Below are 16394 nucleotides of genomic sequence, written 5' to 3'. Positions count from 1 at the left end.
GAGGGGATCTGATAGCCATCTTTAAGTATTTAAAAGGGTGCCATATAGAGCAGGAGTAGTCAACCTGTGACCCTCCAGATGTTTGCTGGCAGGGGCTCATGGAAATTGTAGTCCATGAACATCTGGAGGACCACAGGTTGACTACCCCTTGATATAGAAGATGGAGCAGAGTTGTTCTCTCTTGCCCCAGAGGAACAGACCAGAACCAATGGGATGAAATTAATTCAAAAGAAATTCCATCTAAATATTTGGAAGAAGTTCCTGACAGAGTGGTTTCTCAGTGGAGCAGTCTTCCTCGGGAGGTGGTGGGTTCTCCATCTTTGGAAATTTTTAAACAGAGGCTGGATAGCCATCTGATGCAGAGGCTGATTCTGTGAAGGCTCAAGGGGGTGGCAGGTGACAGTGGATGAGCGATAGGATTGTGAGTATCCTGCATACTGCAGGGGGTTGGACTGGATGACCCAGGAGGTTCCTTCTAACTCTATGATTCTATGGTTCTAACTAGATCTTTTGGACCTTGGAGTTTTTGTACAAAAAGCTGGAATATGAATTTCAGTGATTCTGTACATCTGTTAGAGTTGAATCCTAGAGCACCTCAGACACTAGCAAGATTTTTGAGGCATAAGCTTTCAAGAGTCATCCCTCCCTTTCTCAGATACCTTCTGTCATTATATATTTTCTTTGTCAATCTGTGAGTTAATAAAAAAGAAAACAGTAAGAGGATCTGTGAGAAGAGATGTGGGCAGTGAGTGATGAACCAGAATTGTAGACTGCTAAACTCGGAACCAAAACAAAGCTCCCCAAACCAACATATAAAACAAAACAGCCCACCCTCTTCTGACAAATTTCACACATCGGAGACAGAGAAGACCCATCTGGGGACAATCAGGAGCAGGTGTGTTGAAATGACTGTTAGCACAATGCATCTGTGGAAGTCCAAAGGATTCATATATGTATATCCCCCCCCCCCCTAACAGGATGTGAGAACTTTTCCTGGAAAGACCCACCTAGTTTGTGAGCTGCCAAGTCAGCTGCCATGGACCAGCCTTCTATTTTGACCTACAAAATGCTTGACAGGGTTCCTGGGCTTGGTGGCCTTTCTTGTCCAGCAACACAACTAGAATGTGCGTGGGGTCATGGGGTCATTGTAAGGCACCCCCCATATCCTGATTGTGTGGCTTGGATAGGAAGGGATTTAGATTCCAAAGTCAATTCTAAATCCCTCATCATCAAATTAATACTTTCAGAAAAGGATCCCATTAAACTTGCCAAGGTACCCTTGGAAGCATGTTCCAAATAAATAACTCATGTTTGCCAGAGCGGGAACGTAAAATTGTTTAATCTGTTTTGTTTCCTTGGATTGTGTTTGTGTATGCCAATAAAGGTTTTCTGAGTGAGTCTGTTAGGAAGGCTACCAATAATAAGAATCCACCATCGGGTGGAGAAATATTCTAAAAATACACCAAATAAGTAAAAAGTGGATCCTGACTTATATGGGCTTGCTTTAATGTTGACTGGCATCTTTTAATTCGCGTGATATTTTTGGCAGCTTTTCAATTGAGGTAGGGCTGATGATGGTGGAAGAAAATGGGAGGAGAAAGCAGTCTACAATGATCATAATGGCCCCCAAATAATCTAGGGTTGACTTGAAAATGGTGTTTAATTTTTTTAAAAAACAGATTTGAACTATAACCTGACAGCAGATGTGGCAAAGAAGGAAAAGCTCCATCCCATCCGGGTTTACTTTGTGACTTCTGGAGAAGCGACGGGACAAGTCACGGAGACGTTGCAGCTGTCCTACATGCAAGAAAAGTGCAAGTCCTGCCTAGCGTATGTGAAGGTGAGTACAGTACATCTTCCCAATCCTATTTTAGTATGACTTTGTCTTATTAGCTGTTGATTTAAAAGAATTATCATATAATCATTTGTCCATGATAGGCTTGGAATGGGTTTATGTTTCGGTCCCTGAAGTGTCTGAAGTGACAAGATGTTAAAATGCTGGGAAGAAAGAGTTTCCCCGCAAGTATTATGTTTTTTTAAGAAGCTGTGGGGCGGACGAGTCATAACACTCTGTTCTGAAGGCAAAGTCTTGGTCCCCCTGCAACCAGAGTCATAATAGTGGGAAAAGATGTTTAGCTTCCTGGTGACCAATAAGTCACAACGTGTGTGTTCCATGGGTTGTCTGGCAGTATCCCTAATTGGCAGCCTGGTTGTAATTCATTTGGAGTTTTGTTAGACAGAAATCCGGCTTCCAGTTGCTAGTCCAACAAGGAATGTTGCCAAGGATTCAGCTCGGAGGAGGCCTGACAGAATCTATCCCCTGGTTATCAGTGTTCTTGTGCTCAAGGTTTGAGCAGAGACCACCAAGGAGATATTTGTGACCTAATAAGTTTCTTCCTGTTGCAGATAACTAGGTTGATGTCAAAAGATGGGTGGTTCTGTGTTCTATTTCTTCCCCACCAAAATCAGACCATTAATGTTCATAATTGTATCTTTTTAAAAAAATATATTTTTATTTTTCATAGTAGATAAAAGTGAAGCAGATATATAAGATATATAAAATATGAGTTATTAAACATAAAATAGATTATGCTGTATACGTTTTAGAATTAACCCCCTCCCCAAATTATCCCATTTTGATTTATCTTCTTAGATAATTCAAGTAAGGGCCCCATTGTTCTTGAAAGACATCTTCTGTTTTTTCATGGACTATCATTGTATCTTTATCAGAACGGCGCATGATGTATACTTCTTGCATGGAACTGTCATAGCAAAACCTCTTTGCGGTTAACCTTTGTGTTGCTTGAGTGGGTGTTTTATGTCCTTGTTAGGAAAGCTCTGTGGACCTCATGATTAAGAATACATCCTTGACAAACAAATGATTAAATGATTATCTAACCTATTCCTAGATAATTCTTCAAGTCTTATGTGTTTCAAGGATATAAACCATGGGCTTACTGCTTTATTAGGTATTGCAGTTGCTTACGTAGAAGGGGGAAAAAAGCAAAAGTATACTTTGTTGATTAGCTAAAACTTTGAGATAACTGGGAAACCACATGGGATTGTTATTGACTCATAAAACACAGAGGACTGTCTTCTTAGTTGTTGTTGGATTTTTTTGCCACAGCTAAGATAACGTCAGGAATATTCATGCTTGTACAAGGGAGCACGCAGAACGATAGGACTAGTGATCCTGGGTAGCCTTTACTCTAGTGGGAGATGGTGATAATGGCCATTTGATGTTAGGAAACTTTCAAGAGAGTGGACCATTTCCACACTGGAGGCTTTGCACTGGGCTGCAGGCTGGAGTTTGAGTTGGGGCAGGTTGCCACACCTCTTCCTGCTTCTGCACAGGGGAGCATTTGACCCAGTGCAACTCATCTGCCCTAGATTTGTGTTCCTGCATGGGAGCTGGGCAGCAAAGTTCCCAGTGCAGAAATGGTCGGGCAAGGTAGAATCAAGGTTGCTTTAGCATTTATTGGACTTCCAGTAAAGAGGATAGGGAGGTAAACTGTGTCTGAATTTGGATTCAGGTGGGTCGCTGTGTTGCTCTGAAGCAGCAGAACAAAATTTGAGTCCAGTGGCACCTTTAAGACCAAGTTTTATTCAAGGCATAAACTTTTGTGTGCAAACACACTTCTCTATATACAGTCTAGATATGCATTACTCATTTTGCTGCCAGCAGAATATGTCCTCTGATATTCAGCTAGGCCAGGAACCCCTTAGAGGCAAAGAAGATTTTTTACGTATAAACTTTCAAGAGTCAAAGCTCCCTTCATCAGATACCAAAATATATCTAAAACTTATACCACCCAAGTCTTGTTGGTCCCTAAGGTGCTACTGGGCTAAAATTTAGCTGTTCTAGAGCAGACCGACATGACCACCTTCTGAAGGTATACTCAGGTAATGATAGTTTTGTTTCTGTCCTGGGCAAAGCTCATCAGCTCTTGCTCAGTACAAAATATGGCCCTTACTATTATTTTCTTTTTAAAAATTGGTTATCAAGTACAATAGGAATTTGAATTAGTAGATTTGTAATCGGTTAGAAAAAGCCTGTCCTTGCCTTTCTTCAATTAATGTGCACCATTCATGTTTCTCTATGCTGGACAGTTCCTCATGTAACTGAACTAACATTGGCAGAGAAGATGCAAGCAAAACACCACTTGCTAATTGTGCAATCCTGGACAGAGTTGCACCCCTTGAAACCTAGGGGATGGGTGGGGGGAAATCAGTAATTTGGTTCAGTATTGTATTTGGATCTGGGATTTTTTTTGGAAACCTCAATTTTGGGGGGTCCAATGCTGTACTGCAGGAGAAGCTGACCCCAGGGTCTGCATGCAGTGGGGAGATCTTTCACCATCTGGCTGGATGCTCTCAGCTTCCACTGCCCTGGAAGATCCTGTTCTGTTTCAACCAACCTGCAAGAGAAGCCAGCCCTAGTAAAGCTCATCTCCTGCCACCATTTGGTCGTTGGTATAGCTGAATATACCTGAATAAAAGCCAAAAAAACTCATCTTCATTCGGGCTCAGCTATACCTATGGCCGATCAGATTCCCTGCTCAGTATTCGGCTTAAATAATACCCGGAAAATACTGGTAAGGTATTTTTCTTGTTTTTTGGGGGGCTCAATTTATGCTGAAAGCACACAATCCTATTTAAACCTTTGAGTTTAGAAAAGTGTAATTCTGTTTAAGATTGTGCTTTAATCCCGCCAACTTTTCACATTGCTTCTCTACAGTTTCTTCCATCAAACCCACAAGTCTGAGTGTGCTGAACTCTGAGGCACAGCCAGATGTTAAAGATAGGCTGAGCAATATTTAAAATGTAGTCCGTAGTTTCAAAATACTCCCTGTTTCATCTTTATGTATACCATGTCGTGTTCTAATACATTCTGACTAAACAGGAACTTGTTAAATGAAATGCCTCATGTGTATTTTATAATGTAACATCCTATCATTTTAATTAATACTTTCCCTGGTTCCTTAATGGGATTTTGCCATCTGCAGTGGGGCTCCCAGGCCGTGGGTCCTGCTCATATTCATGCCGTTGGGTGGCTGTTCCTGTCTTTAAAGTAATAGGGCTTTCGCAAATAACTGTGATCATGAACTTTCCATTCCCTAATGTTTGTATTATCTGGGTGTGCCACTGCTTGATATTTTAAAAGGGATATTCTCTCTATCTTTCTGTGTTTATTTTCTCTCTTTGAGTCTACCAAACATCAGCTCTAATTTTGAGGGGAAAAGAAAGGTCTGTTTTTTAGGAAACAGAGACCAAGCCAGATTGCTGGTCTTATTTTTCTCCTTCCTGGGAACATCTGCTCATGTTGATTTCTCTATTTATTATTGGAGTTAGTACTATAACATGTGAAGAAATGTCTCTTCCTGTGTTGTCCAGCCTGGCAATTAAGACCCTCTTCTGGATTCCTGCTCTTTCGGTCCCACCAGAAGAAGTTAGAAAGCAGCAACCACAGAAGGGTCATTTTCAATGGTGACCTCCCCTTGCTTGGGAATTCCCTCCCCTTTGAGACTTCTCAAGGGCTTTACTGCCCTTTACAGTGAGGCCAAAACATTTCTCTTTGCCCAAGCTTTTAACAGAAGGGCTCCATCCTTTTAAACGGTTTTAATATTATGCCCGAGGGCTGTATAAAGGATATCATTTTGGGTTTCTGGATGGATGTTGTTTAGGCCGCTGGCGTGTTCTCGGCTTGTTTTAATATTGGTAATTTTATGGCAGTTGTGCTTGAGATTTTTTGTTGCATTTTGTTTTAACCTTGTGAGCTGCCTCAAATAGGTCATTGGGCAGATGGTGTAGAAGCGTTTGAATAAATCAGTCATGCAGTTGGCAAAATTGGGATTGTTCCCTTTGTATGACATGCTGGGAACTTGATTATTCTCATGCTGAAGAATTTCTGGCAGCTGCATTGGCTACCGGTTGCTGCCCGGATCCAGTTCAAGTTTTTGGTATTAACCTTTAAGGCCTTGCACGGTCTGGGACCCACATACTCGAGGGACTGCCTCTCGCCCTATGCCCCCTGCAGGGCTCTATGTTCTGTGGGTATAAATCTGTTGGTCATACCTGGCCCCCAGGAAGCATGTCTGGCCTTGATGAGGGCAAAGGCCTTTTTGGTCCTGACCCCTACCTGGTGGAATGAGCCCACACCACAGACCCATTGAGGGGCCTTTGTGATACCATATTGTACCACCGTACCATGTTTGGAAACCCTGGTCTACTCAGGCTGGTAGCAGCTCTTTAGACTCTCAGATTTAGCCCCTTCACATTGCCTTTTCCTTAACTGGGGACGCTAAGGATCACCCCAGGGATATTCTGCATGCCAAGCAGATGCTCCATCACTGAGCTACAGCTCCTCCAAAGGTGGTAGCTCCACAGGTGATGGTTGTCTTTGATCCATTTTGTACAATTCATTTGTAAAAAGTGAGGGAGAAAGATGAGTAGAGCATTCACCTTCTATATGGTTCTCCCCCCCCAGTCAATTCTATCCATAGCAGTGAACAATTGTACATAGGAGTCTTTTGGGGAGGGAACTGTTCAGCTTTGAGTCCACTGAAAACAGAGGAAATTGCATGTTTGTTATACCTTCACGGTAGCCTTAGTCTTTCTCCTTTTCCAGCTCTCACAAGGCTAGCGTGGTAGTAATGATAAACCTTTATCTCCAGTTGATGGCCAGCCAGTTGAGCACTCATCACTATCAATCGTTTCTTGTCAGAGCTCAAAGCCAGACTCTCAAAACAAACAACTTCCACTGACTGCAATTAAATCAGACACAGCATTTAATATTGTGCAGATACGCTTATCTCCTAAGTTTGGCACGATGTCTTAAACAGTCCCATGATGCCTTTTATATTCACTCCCCATTGATTCTCCTTGTGGCTTTTTGGTGCCTTATAGAGATGAAGAACTAAACCTGCCAACAAACTTTAAACCTAAATATTTGGACTAGCCAGCCTAAGCTAGATGTCTGAGAGAGCCCGTGATTCCCTTCTGACATTGTTTGAGAGATGCTGAAGCATGACTTCATTTTTTACTACTGGGACAAGGACAGACTCCCTGGCTGTACCCCAATTCTGCTGTGCACCAACACTGCTCCAGTTCCCATGAGAGATGCTACTGTGGGGTCCTTCTTACATGATCAGGAGGAAGAAGAGTTGGCATTTCTACCCTGATTTTCAGTACATAAAGAAGGCTAACAATCACCTTCCCTTGTTTGTTTTTATGTGATCAGTTTTGATTGGCTGAGGCTTGTGATCACACTTCCTGTTTTAGTGTGGATTGACTGTGGCTTGTGGTCTCACTTCCTGTCTCAGTGTGGATTGGCTGAGGCTTGTGATCTCACTTACTTTCTCAGTGTTGATTGGCTGAGGCTTGTGATCTCACTTCCAGTCTCAGTGTTGATAGTCTGAGGCTTATGATCTCACTTCTTGTTTCAGTGCTTATTGGCTGAGGCTTGTGGTGTCACTTCTTCTCTCAGTGTTCATTGGCTGAGCCTTGTGATCTCACTTCCTGTCTCAGTGTTGATTGGCTGAGGCTTGTGGTCTCACTTCCTGTGTGTTCATGCATAGATATATGTATCTGTAGTTTTGTTATATACAATTTTGGCATCTTTATGGCATAGGAGCTTACATGTGTTAAATAAAATATATGCAAAATGTCTTACATCAGAGTAGATCCAAACACCCTTGCTCTTTAATCCACTACTACATTGTTCAGATTTCACTAAAAGGGTGCAGCTTTGGGAGTTTACTTTCTTAGAAATCGGATCTTGTGGGGCAAGACTGAAGTGCTGGTGATGCGGGAAACTTTGTAATGAAGGATGTTAGTCATTGTGATTCAGGGCTGAGCTGATTCTGAATTCATGTAACAAACATAGGTCCCAGAATTATGGCCTGTATTCAGTTATACATATCTGCAGCATTTTCTATATTTCTTAGCAAACCTGAATTCAGCTGTACATTTACACTGGCAGAACATATGTGGAATGTCCCATTCTAGGAGCAGGCAGGATGATGCACAGCATCCGTAAGCAACTGGTGTCATGCAGAGAGAGCTACAGTTCAAACAAACAGGCATTTGATACTCAATGCAATGTATAAAGCAATGCTTCTCCAAGCTTAACTAGGATTATCTGAAGACCTAATAAAACATGATGTGCACTGCATGGACCTTGGGCACTAGAACAGATCACCAGCTGAAGCTTTTCAGGGGAGGGGAATAAGCATTACCCTTTGGTAATGTCCATAGGTCAAACAGACTAAGGCCCTTGTATGCATGTCCTCTTCTGTGCCTCTAGCAACATGATTGAGCTGGGCTGTTTCTGAGCAGAGCACTTAGAGAGGAAAGGGGATCAAAGAGGATCAAAGAGGATCCTGAATTAAGGAAATGCAACCGATAGTCTTTCCTTGAGGGAAATAGCTCCTAGGAAAGGGTGTACATGATCCCTATCAAAAGCTGATCTTGGGAACTGTTGGTGATTCCTGGTCCTTGAGAGGTTCACCTGGCCTCAACCAGGGCAAGGGCCTTTCCAGTCCTGGTCCCAACCTGGTGGAATGAGCTCCTGGAAGAGCTAGGAGCTTTCATGGTTCTGTAGAGCTCTTCCACCAGATCTTTGATTGATGTCAGGGCACGGGAGATTTTAGGAGCTCCTCCACAACCAAGAACTATCGACATCCCTGGGGACTGGGTTCCTGAGGCACTGATGGAGGGGGGGACCATGGGAGGCGGAGGAGGAGCTTTTGTTATTCTCATCGCTGGAGTAGGTGGGATTTGGCTTTATGGTTTTTATGTATCGGGGTTTTATTCTTGTTGTAACCTGCCGTAAGTCACTTCTGAGAGCAGCGGGTAAGAAATCTAATAAATAATAATAACAATAACTGGGCTGGAGTTTAAAATGTGTAGCAACTATGCTTGTTTCTAGAAATCTCTCCTGCCTAGTCTCTGCATTGTATAGATTTTTGCATGTCTCCATCAGCCACAGATAAGCAAGGAAACCTGGCGATCCCGTAAAGTCCTATCTTACTGTTTTTTATTCTTCCTGCCACTGGCTTTTGGCAAATAGCTCGGAGCTCTAAGGCAAAGAAGGCACTTATGCTAGGTGTTTAGTTCTATCTCCAAGGGTTGCAAAAGTGCAGGATTGTGTGTCTTGCCTGCCAGGCTATGTTGACCAGAGATGGGATACAGGCTGCGTGCCCGGTAAAAGGCAAGGCCCCTTGGGATGGCAGTGCACATTGGGTAACTGTGTGTGTGTGAAGAGGTGCATGGATTTGGTGGCATTGACAAATCCAGCTTTTAGCAATCATCTGTTCTTCTAATCCCCATTCTCTTGTGATATTATTATCCCTTTCCTCAAGGCAAAGACTGCTACAAACTCGATTGAGACTTGGATTGGAAATGTCTTCGGGAAAGAAATTATGCAAAAAATGTAGATGGGTTAAAAAAATTGTTGTTCTGGAAGAACTCGCGAATATCTGACTTTTTGCAAGACACTGCTATTTAAAATGGTGGAATGGATATTTATTTTGAGGCATTAACGTCATCTGTGGTCACTCGTGTTTCTTGGGATAAGGGTGTCCTTCGCCCTATCTTTTGAATTGTTGCTTTTATCAGTCACTGGCAAATCACTATGTTTGTTGGAACTTAAGAGATAAGAAAGCTGCGGCTTCTCATGCAGTAGGAAGGCCTTTTGGACGGCTAAGCTCATCTGGTTTTAAGACCAGGCAGTCTTGGTCTACTGGATAGCGCAAGAAAATAGCCGTAGTTGTTTCTTTCCGGAAGCATTTTAGCTACAGCCGTAGACTGAGAACATTCTGTAGCTGATAAGCATTAGAGAAGAGGCAGTTGTCACTTTCATAGGCAGAATCTGATGCTGAAAAATTAATGACTGGGATGGTTCTTATTTTAATTGCAAAAAATGCAGTTTTCCTTTTAATGCTTTTATAATTCTTTAATTCTGTCTCATTTTGATATCAGCTGTGGTTTTGTCTTCTGCAAAGGTAGTAAACCAGGATCAGAGGATCAGCTGCAGGGTTGTTGGGATAATTCAAAGTTTCAGGGGTGGATCCTTGGGAGGGTGTGATTTGGGGAAGGGAGAGACCTCAGTGAAGCACAATGCCACCCTTCAAATCAGCCGTTTCCTTCAGGGAAACGGATTTATGTAGTCTGGAGATCATTTGTAATTCAAGGGAATCTCCAGACCACACCTTGAGGTTGGCAACTTTAAGCAGCCACAAGCCTGGAAGCAGTTTGCCCTCTTAAGCTGTGCACATAGGGGGCTGCTCATTAATACAGGAAGCCCTGCTCAGCAGCAGTCGGGAGCCCTACAGGGTCTTGCACAGCCCATTTTAAGATTGCAGCAGTTATATCCTGCTCAGGAGGTGAACTGCTCCGCTCAGCTGGGGGAAAAAATGAGAAGGAACATTGTGTGGAAGTTGTCTGTTCAAGTGTCATCTGGCCCCTAAATGGTTAGGATGGCAAGCCTAAACATGCTTACTTAATGAGTAAGCCTCTGGAGCAGGGGTAGTCAACCTGTGGCCCTCCAGATGTCCATGGGCTACAATTCCCAGCAAACACTGGCAGGGGCTCATGGGAATTGTAGTCCATGGACATCTGGAGGGCCACAGGTTGACTACCCCTGCTCTGGAGCATAAAAGAACTTAGTTTAAGGTGGCCAGATTGTCCCACTTTTGGAGGGACATCTGGGGGCACCTGGCAAATTGTACTTACGTTGAAATTAAATATATATATATATATATATTACAATACTATTTTTGCGTTCTATGCATTCTATGAAAATATTTGTTGCTCCATATAGACCAAATTTTAATCAAGACCCCCCCCCAGTCGATGGTGTCCCACTTTACTAATGTTAAAACCTGGTCACCTTAGTTCTGAGTAAACACACTTAGGATTACTGTGCATGTGTAAGAAGAAAGAATCCTTGGTCTCGGCACTCCCGCCTACAGATAAGAATTCTGGCGTGACTTTTGTGTCAGTTACGGATATGTGAAAAACTATGAAATTTGCCATGAATGCTAAGGGTGATTGTTACAAAAGCAGTAATAGTATTTCAGTTAAAATAGTTGTAGCATGTTTTCTATTATGAAATAATATTCCGGCCGTAAAAAAAGTCTAAAGCCAATAATGGTTGCAATGAAATGAAAATCAGATGCACCTAAAACAATAAAAAACCCACACAAATTCCAGCAAAATAAAAACTTTAAAAAAATTAAGGAGGTAAATTAGCAGCTAGAAATAAATCTGCACTGAGACTTGCCGAAAGAGTTTTAAAAAGGTTTTCCAATGACTTTTTGTTGATTTTTGTTGCATGGTTTACCCACTCGTTTTTGCTTTTTGGCCATATGTTTCCTGCTTGGGTTTAATGTCAAGTGTTCTTAATTTTTCTGTAGTTTTCTGTGGCTTTAAGTGTTGGAGTATATTGTTATAAAATTGGATTGATGGCAGGGTCCGGTAACTGGATGGGGAGGCTCCATGGTGGTGGGGGCTTACCTGACAACATAATGACTCTAGGAACATTCTGGCATTCGGCTGAAACTCTAGAGTTTCTCCCAACTGCTGGAGCACTCCTAGTGATGTGCTACTATCACTCTCAGATGCATTGGAAGGGACATCAGCACATCAAGATGCTGCTGATGTTCCCTGTTTCCCACCATTTCCCCTTTTCCGACCAGCCAGCTGAGCAGGGGCAGGGAAGCACTGTCGTGGGGTGGAGGTGGAGAGCTTGTTATAAAGTTTGTTGTTTGTATACTTTGCTGTTGTGAACTGTCTTAGGCAATTGTTGTCAAGACAAGTATATAACCATTTTAGGAGGTGGTACTGCGGTTTAATGGCAGATCACCAGCTTTGCACACAGAATGACCAAGATTCGGTTCAGGCATCTCTACTTAAAGGGATCGGTTGATGTCAAAGACCTGGATCTGAGATCATGGAGAGCTTCTTTCAGACAGAACAGACAATACTGACCTTGGTTGAGGAGTATGACTCAGTATATCATCTCCACGGGAGTTAAATTAAACAGATTAAACAGTAAAATTAACACAAGAGCGGAGTTCACTGATAGTCCTCCACATTGGAAAGACTTCTAAATGGCTTTACAGTTTCATAATGCATGTGGTATCCTTTTATTTCCCCCTCGAGTCTGTTTAATAATGTCGATAATAGTTACTCATCGGCAGTAACCCAGACATGACTACATTTGGGTACAGCTAAAAAAAAAAAATTGAGTATAATGAAAACAGTTTATTTAATTTAGCAATGTGTTTGCTCATTTGTTGCTTTGTGCTTCATTTGGTGATTCAGAGATTGAAAAATTGGAAGGATCCCACTGTAATTAAAGTTTGTTGCTAAGCTGAAATGTATGGTGAGTGTTGAGCTGATTGATTTGGATTGGGGTGGCCAAATCATAGCTCTCTAGATGTCCATGGAGTACAACTACTATGAGCCCCTGCTTGGCCACCCTTGATCTAGATCAAGGGTAGTCAACCTGTGGTCCTCCAGATGTCCATGGACTACAATTCCCATGAGCCCCTGCCAGCAAACCAAGGTCACCTGGAGGACCACAGGTTGACTACCCCTGATCTAGATCATACCTAGTGACAGTAGTTTTAATTTACCCCAGTGTGAATTTGATCTTTCAAACTACATTTAACAAATACGAAAGTGCAGTTTGAAGGAATAAATTCATACCAACTTTACTGAAATCTACTGGCATCGAGTATGATCTGAAGCCCATTTAGTTAGATCCGATCAGATTTTGTGCTGGTGACAAAGGAAAGAAGTATTTGTTTGGGCTACTCAGAAAAGCTAGGCTGAGAATGCTGAACCCTGCATGTACGAAAGCCGCACGTGATGAGGGCTGTAAGGATGTTGGGGAATCAGGTGAAAAAGCTGGCAGGAGCCAACAAAAAATATTTTCATTCCCCTGTTTTGAACAGCAGATTCCATGGCAAATAAGCTGCAGATGTTGATTTGGATGAATTGTAGCTATGCTAATAATGAATTCATACATTATTTTTTAAAAATTTATTTACATTTATATACTTCCTTCCCTTGCAGCTCAGGGTGGTTTACAAAGAACATAAATTGTGTGATATAGTACCACATAATACAATAATAATGTGAATAAGCTCCTTGAAAAAGAGATATACATCTCTTCATATTTGTGTTGTTTTTACAATTGCACTGCTTCATGAATTTTATAGTTTTAAAATACGTGTGTGTTTCTCATTTAAAGGATACTGTCATGATAATATGGAGGTTCGGTGCGCAATGGTTGATATTCTGTATCTAAGTATTGCAAGCATGATGATTCTAATGATGTAAGCCAGGGGTAGTCAAACTGCAGCCCTCCAGATGTCCATGGACTACAATTCCCCTGAGCCCCTGCCAGCATTCGGTCATGGGAATTGTAGTCCATGGATATCTGGAGGGCCGCAGTTTGACTACCCCTGATGTAAACAGACATTAAGACTGTTATTAGAATATTAACATTATTGTATTTATCAAAGTGGCTATGCTCTTGAGAACCTGGGTGAGTTAATGTGGTGTCTGACGTCCTAATTTTCTGGCGTTATTATTTCACTTGTGAAGTGGATGAAAAGTGTCAAGAAAGAAAAGAGTAGACAGGAAGCTGCCTTCAATTGGCATTAGAACCTTTTTCTCAGTGCTGAAGCTCAACCTTACAAAATGTGACTTATGAGTAAAACCAAGTGCGCATCTATGAAATTATGAGATATGAGAAACGAGTCTCCGGATATTTAGCACTGGGAGAGTGTCTTTTAGGGAAGAGGATATGATTTCCAGGCAGACTGGAGCATGGGCACATCATAATTTAGAAATTAAATCCTGGCCACTTCACTTGAAAAAAGATCTCCCTGATTCTCAGGAGACATTATGTGCTTGGTGTTGAAGTTGTTCTTTGAACCAATGGCTTTGGATAGATTTGTTTAAAAGGGTTTCGAATGGCCAGCCTTTTGATCATTGCTGTGCATTAATCTGCTGCAAACCCTATGGCTGTAGTACCTCAGAGAATCTGCATTAGCCTCAGAGAAAGGAAAAACTGGCCTATTGCAATGGAATTATATGTATGCAGTGTGTAAGGCGGAAGGCTGCCTTGCCAAGAATTTAAGACCCCATTTAAGTCCAGCCCTGCGTATTTGGTGGTAGGTTTTATAAGCTTTGGATGTGTTTATCTCATTGCCTCAGAAATGCATCATGTGTTCAGCCCAATTAAAAATGGTGATGGTGGTGGACTTTCCCCCCCTCCTTTTTTGAGAAGCTTTATTTACATAAACGTTCTATTTTGGTGAATCTTGTATGTCTGTGCCGGCCAGATTTATTGTGAAGAACGTGCTGGGAGTCTATTGTACCTAATGTCCCTCCTGGCTGAGGCTGAGCGGCTGTAAAACTGTTAACTAAACAAACACAACATTTTCCATAGCTTCACAGTGATGTGAAGAGTTCAGCTATCCTCTGGAGGCAAGCTAGCCAGCAATGACTGTGCAGTCCGTGTTTGAAGTTGGAATCCTTCCTGTTGGACGGTGATTCAGAGAGGTGGGGGGAAAGCTGTGTAGTATGTGCAGAATTCTTGCTAATATGAAGCCTTGGAACTCACATAAATAGAGAGTTGTATCCTTGTCACCTCAGCTGTTTTAACACCAGCAGAACTTGACTAATTTCCTCAATGCATGGGAGTGGGCCTGTCTATTCCTCTCCAACTTCTGCACCTTCCCCACTCACATATATTGAGATCACCTGCATAGGCCCCTGTTCAATCCAAGGCCTTCCATCATTCCAGGTGTTGCGTCAGGCATACAGGACAAATATATATAAATGCCATCGTGTCATTATTTTAGCATCAGTGAGTGCAATCCTGGTTAGCCCTCCTGTGCATAACACCTGAACAGATTCCACTTATCCTGTGTTGCCCTGGACCACCAACCTGTTGGTATTTGATGAGTGAAGGGCATAGGCAGACAGACGGTCCCTAGATACACTGGGCCCAGACTGCGAATGGCCTTAAAAGTTAAAACCAAAACCTTGAACCGGGGAAATAGTTCTACCAATGCTGTTAGCAGGATGGTTGGATGGGACCCTCATGCTCAGAGACGGCATGCAACTGAACATTTGTTTCTGGAAGGTAAGTGTCTCTTCACATGCTGCTTGTTAATTTCTCAGGACCACAGGGGGCCGGCGGAAGAAGCAGGGTGCTAGGTGAAGTGAAACTTTGGTCTGATCCAGGATAGTTTATTTTCCAGTTCACTTTTAATGCTACCCATATGCCTTTAACCTGTTGCTCCCACAGTACTGTGTTACTTCTCTGTTGTCACAGTTGAGAACAAATGGAAGTAATTGTAGCCAGCCATGTTTAAACTATTCATCTGAACCATCAGGGTATCCAGTCCTGTACTGTTCATTCCTACCAGTGGGAATTCTCTCCTTTCTGCCCCAATATATATATACTATTCCAAGATAACCAAGTGCCAGAAAAAAAAACAATAAACTGCAGCTTGGACCAATTAGGTAAACTTATTTTTATTTGCTACTTTTGCATAATTTATTCTGGAGTTCTCTAATCCCAGGGAGAGCAGTGGGTACATGGTGGCCCCAGAGGGAGAACCCATACATCTTTGAACTCTGTGATGTGAAGGTTTTTATAACACTTTAAAAATGAACATTGAGGTTCTCAGAAAGCTGAATTCAGTGCAAATCCTCACCTGGATTATGGTACACTTCTGAAATCACACAGTGCATACATCCTGGTGGCAAATAGTTTCCAGCTGGACAGATCTATAAGAAGTTGTAACATGGTTTAGAGTTTAAAGAGTCTTTAATTTGCAATGGATGTCGACTCTCTGGATCAGCTTTGCAAATTGCAAAGCAAGATGGGTTGCAGTTTCTAGATGGCAAAGCATTAGACTGATTTCCGATCCACATGGGCTCAACCAGGTTTATACCTGGTGGAAGAGTGTCATCTTACAGGCCCTGTGCAACTTTGAGCTCTCTTCTAGGCCTGTATTTCAACTGACAATTAATTCTACCAGGTTGAAGCCAGGACCAAAAAGGCTCTGGCTCTGGTCGAGGCCAGGAGGACATCTTTGGGGTCAGGGTACACCAACAGATGGGTGTTTGCAGAATGTAACGCTGTTCAGGGAACATATAGGGAGAGGTGGTCCCTCAATCTTGTTGGTTTGATTATAGCAGTGTAATAAGATTTTTTTCATAGATAGAGGAAGTTTTAGGAGTGGACTTTATAACATGGACTATGGTATTTTTGAGTGTGTGTGTCTCCCCCCCACCCTCTTTGACATGATCCTTAATTAATGGAGTTCATTTGTTGTTGGAGAGTAAGGTTAATGAAGGCTTGC

General features: G+C 42.3%; 1 protein-coding gene across 1 annotated transcript in view; it reads left to right on the top strand.

Moving 5' to 3' along the window:
* Nucleotides 1–16394, top strand: part of ITGA9 (integrin subunit alpha 9) — a 237380-nt gene that overhangs the window by 73471 nt on the left and 147515 nt on the right. The window contains exon 15 of the mRNA XM_077302684.1: nucleotides 1680–1840. Coding sequence (XP_077158799.1) covers nucleotides 1680–1840 — 161 coding nt within the window. The remainder of the gene's footprint in view (nucleotides 1–1679; nucleotides 1841–16394) is intronic.

This window comes from Paroedura picta, chromosome 11 (genome assembly GCF_049243985.1).
Source record: "Paroedura picta isolate Pp20150507F chromosome 11, Ppicta_v3.0, whole genome shotgun sequence".
NCBI classification, from domain to species: Eukaryota; Metazoa; Chordata; class Lepidosauria; order Squamata; family Gekkonidae; genus Paroedura; species Paroedura picta.
This window is presented reverse-complemented; position numbering and strand designations above follow the sequence as displayed.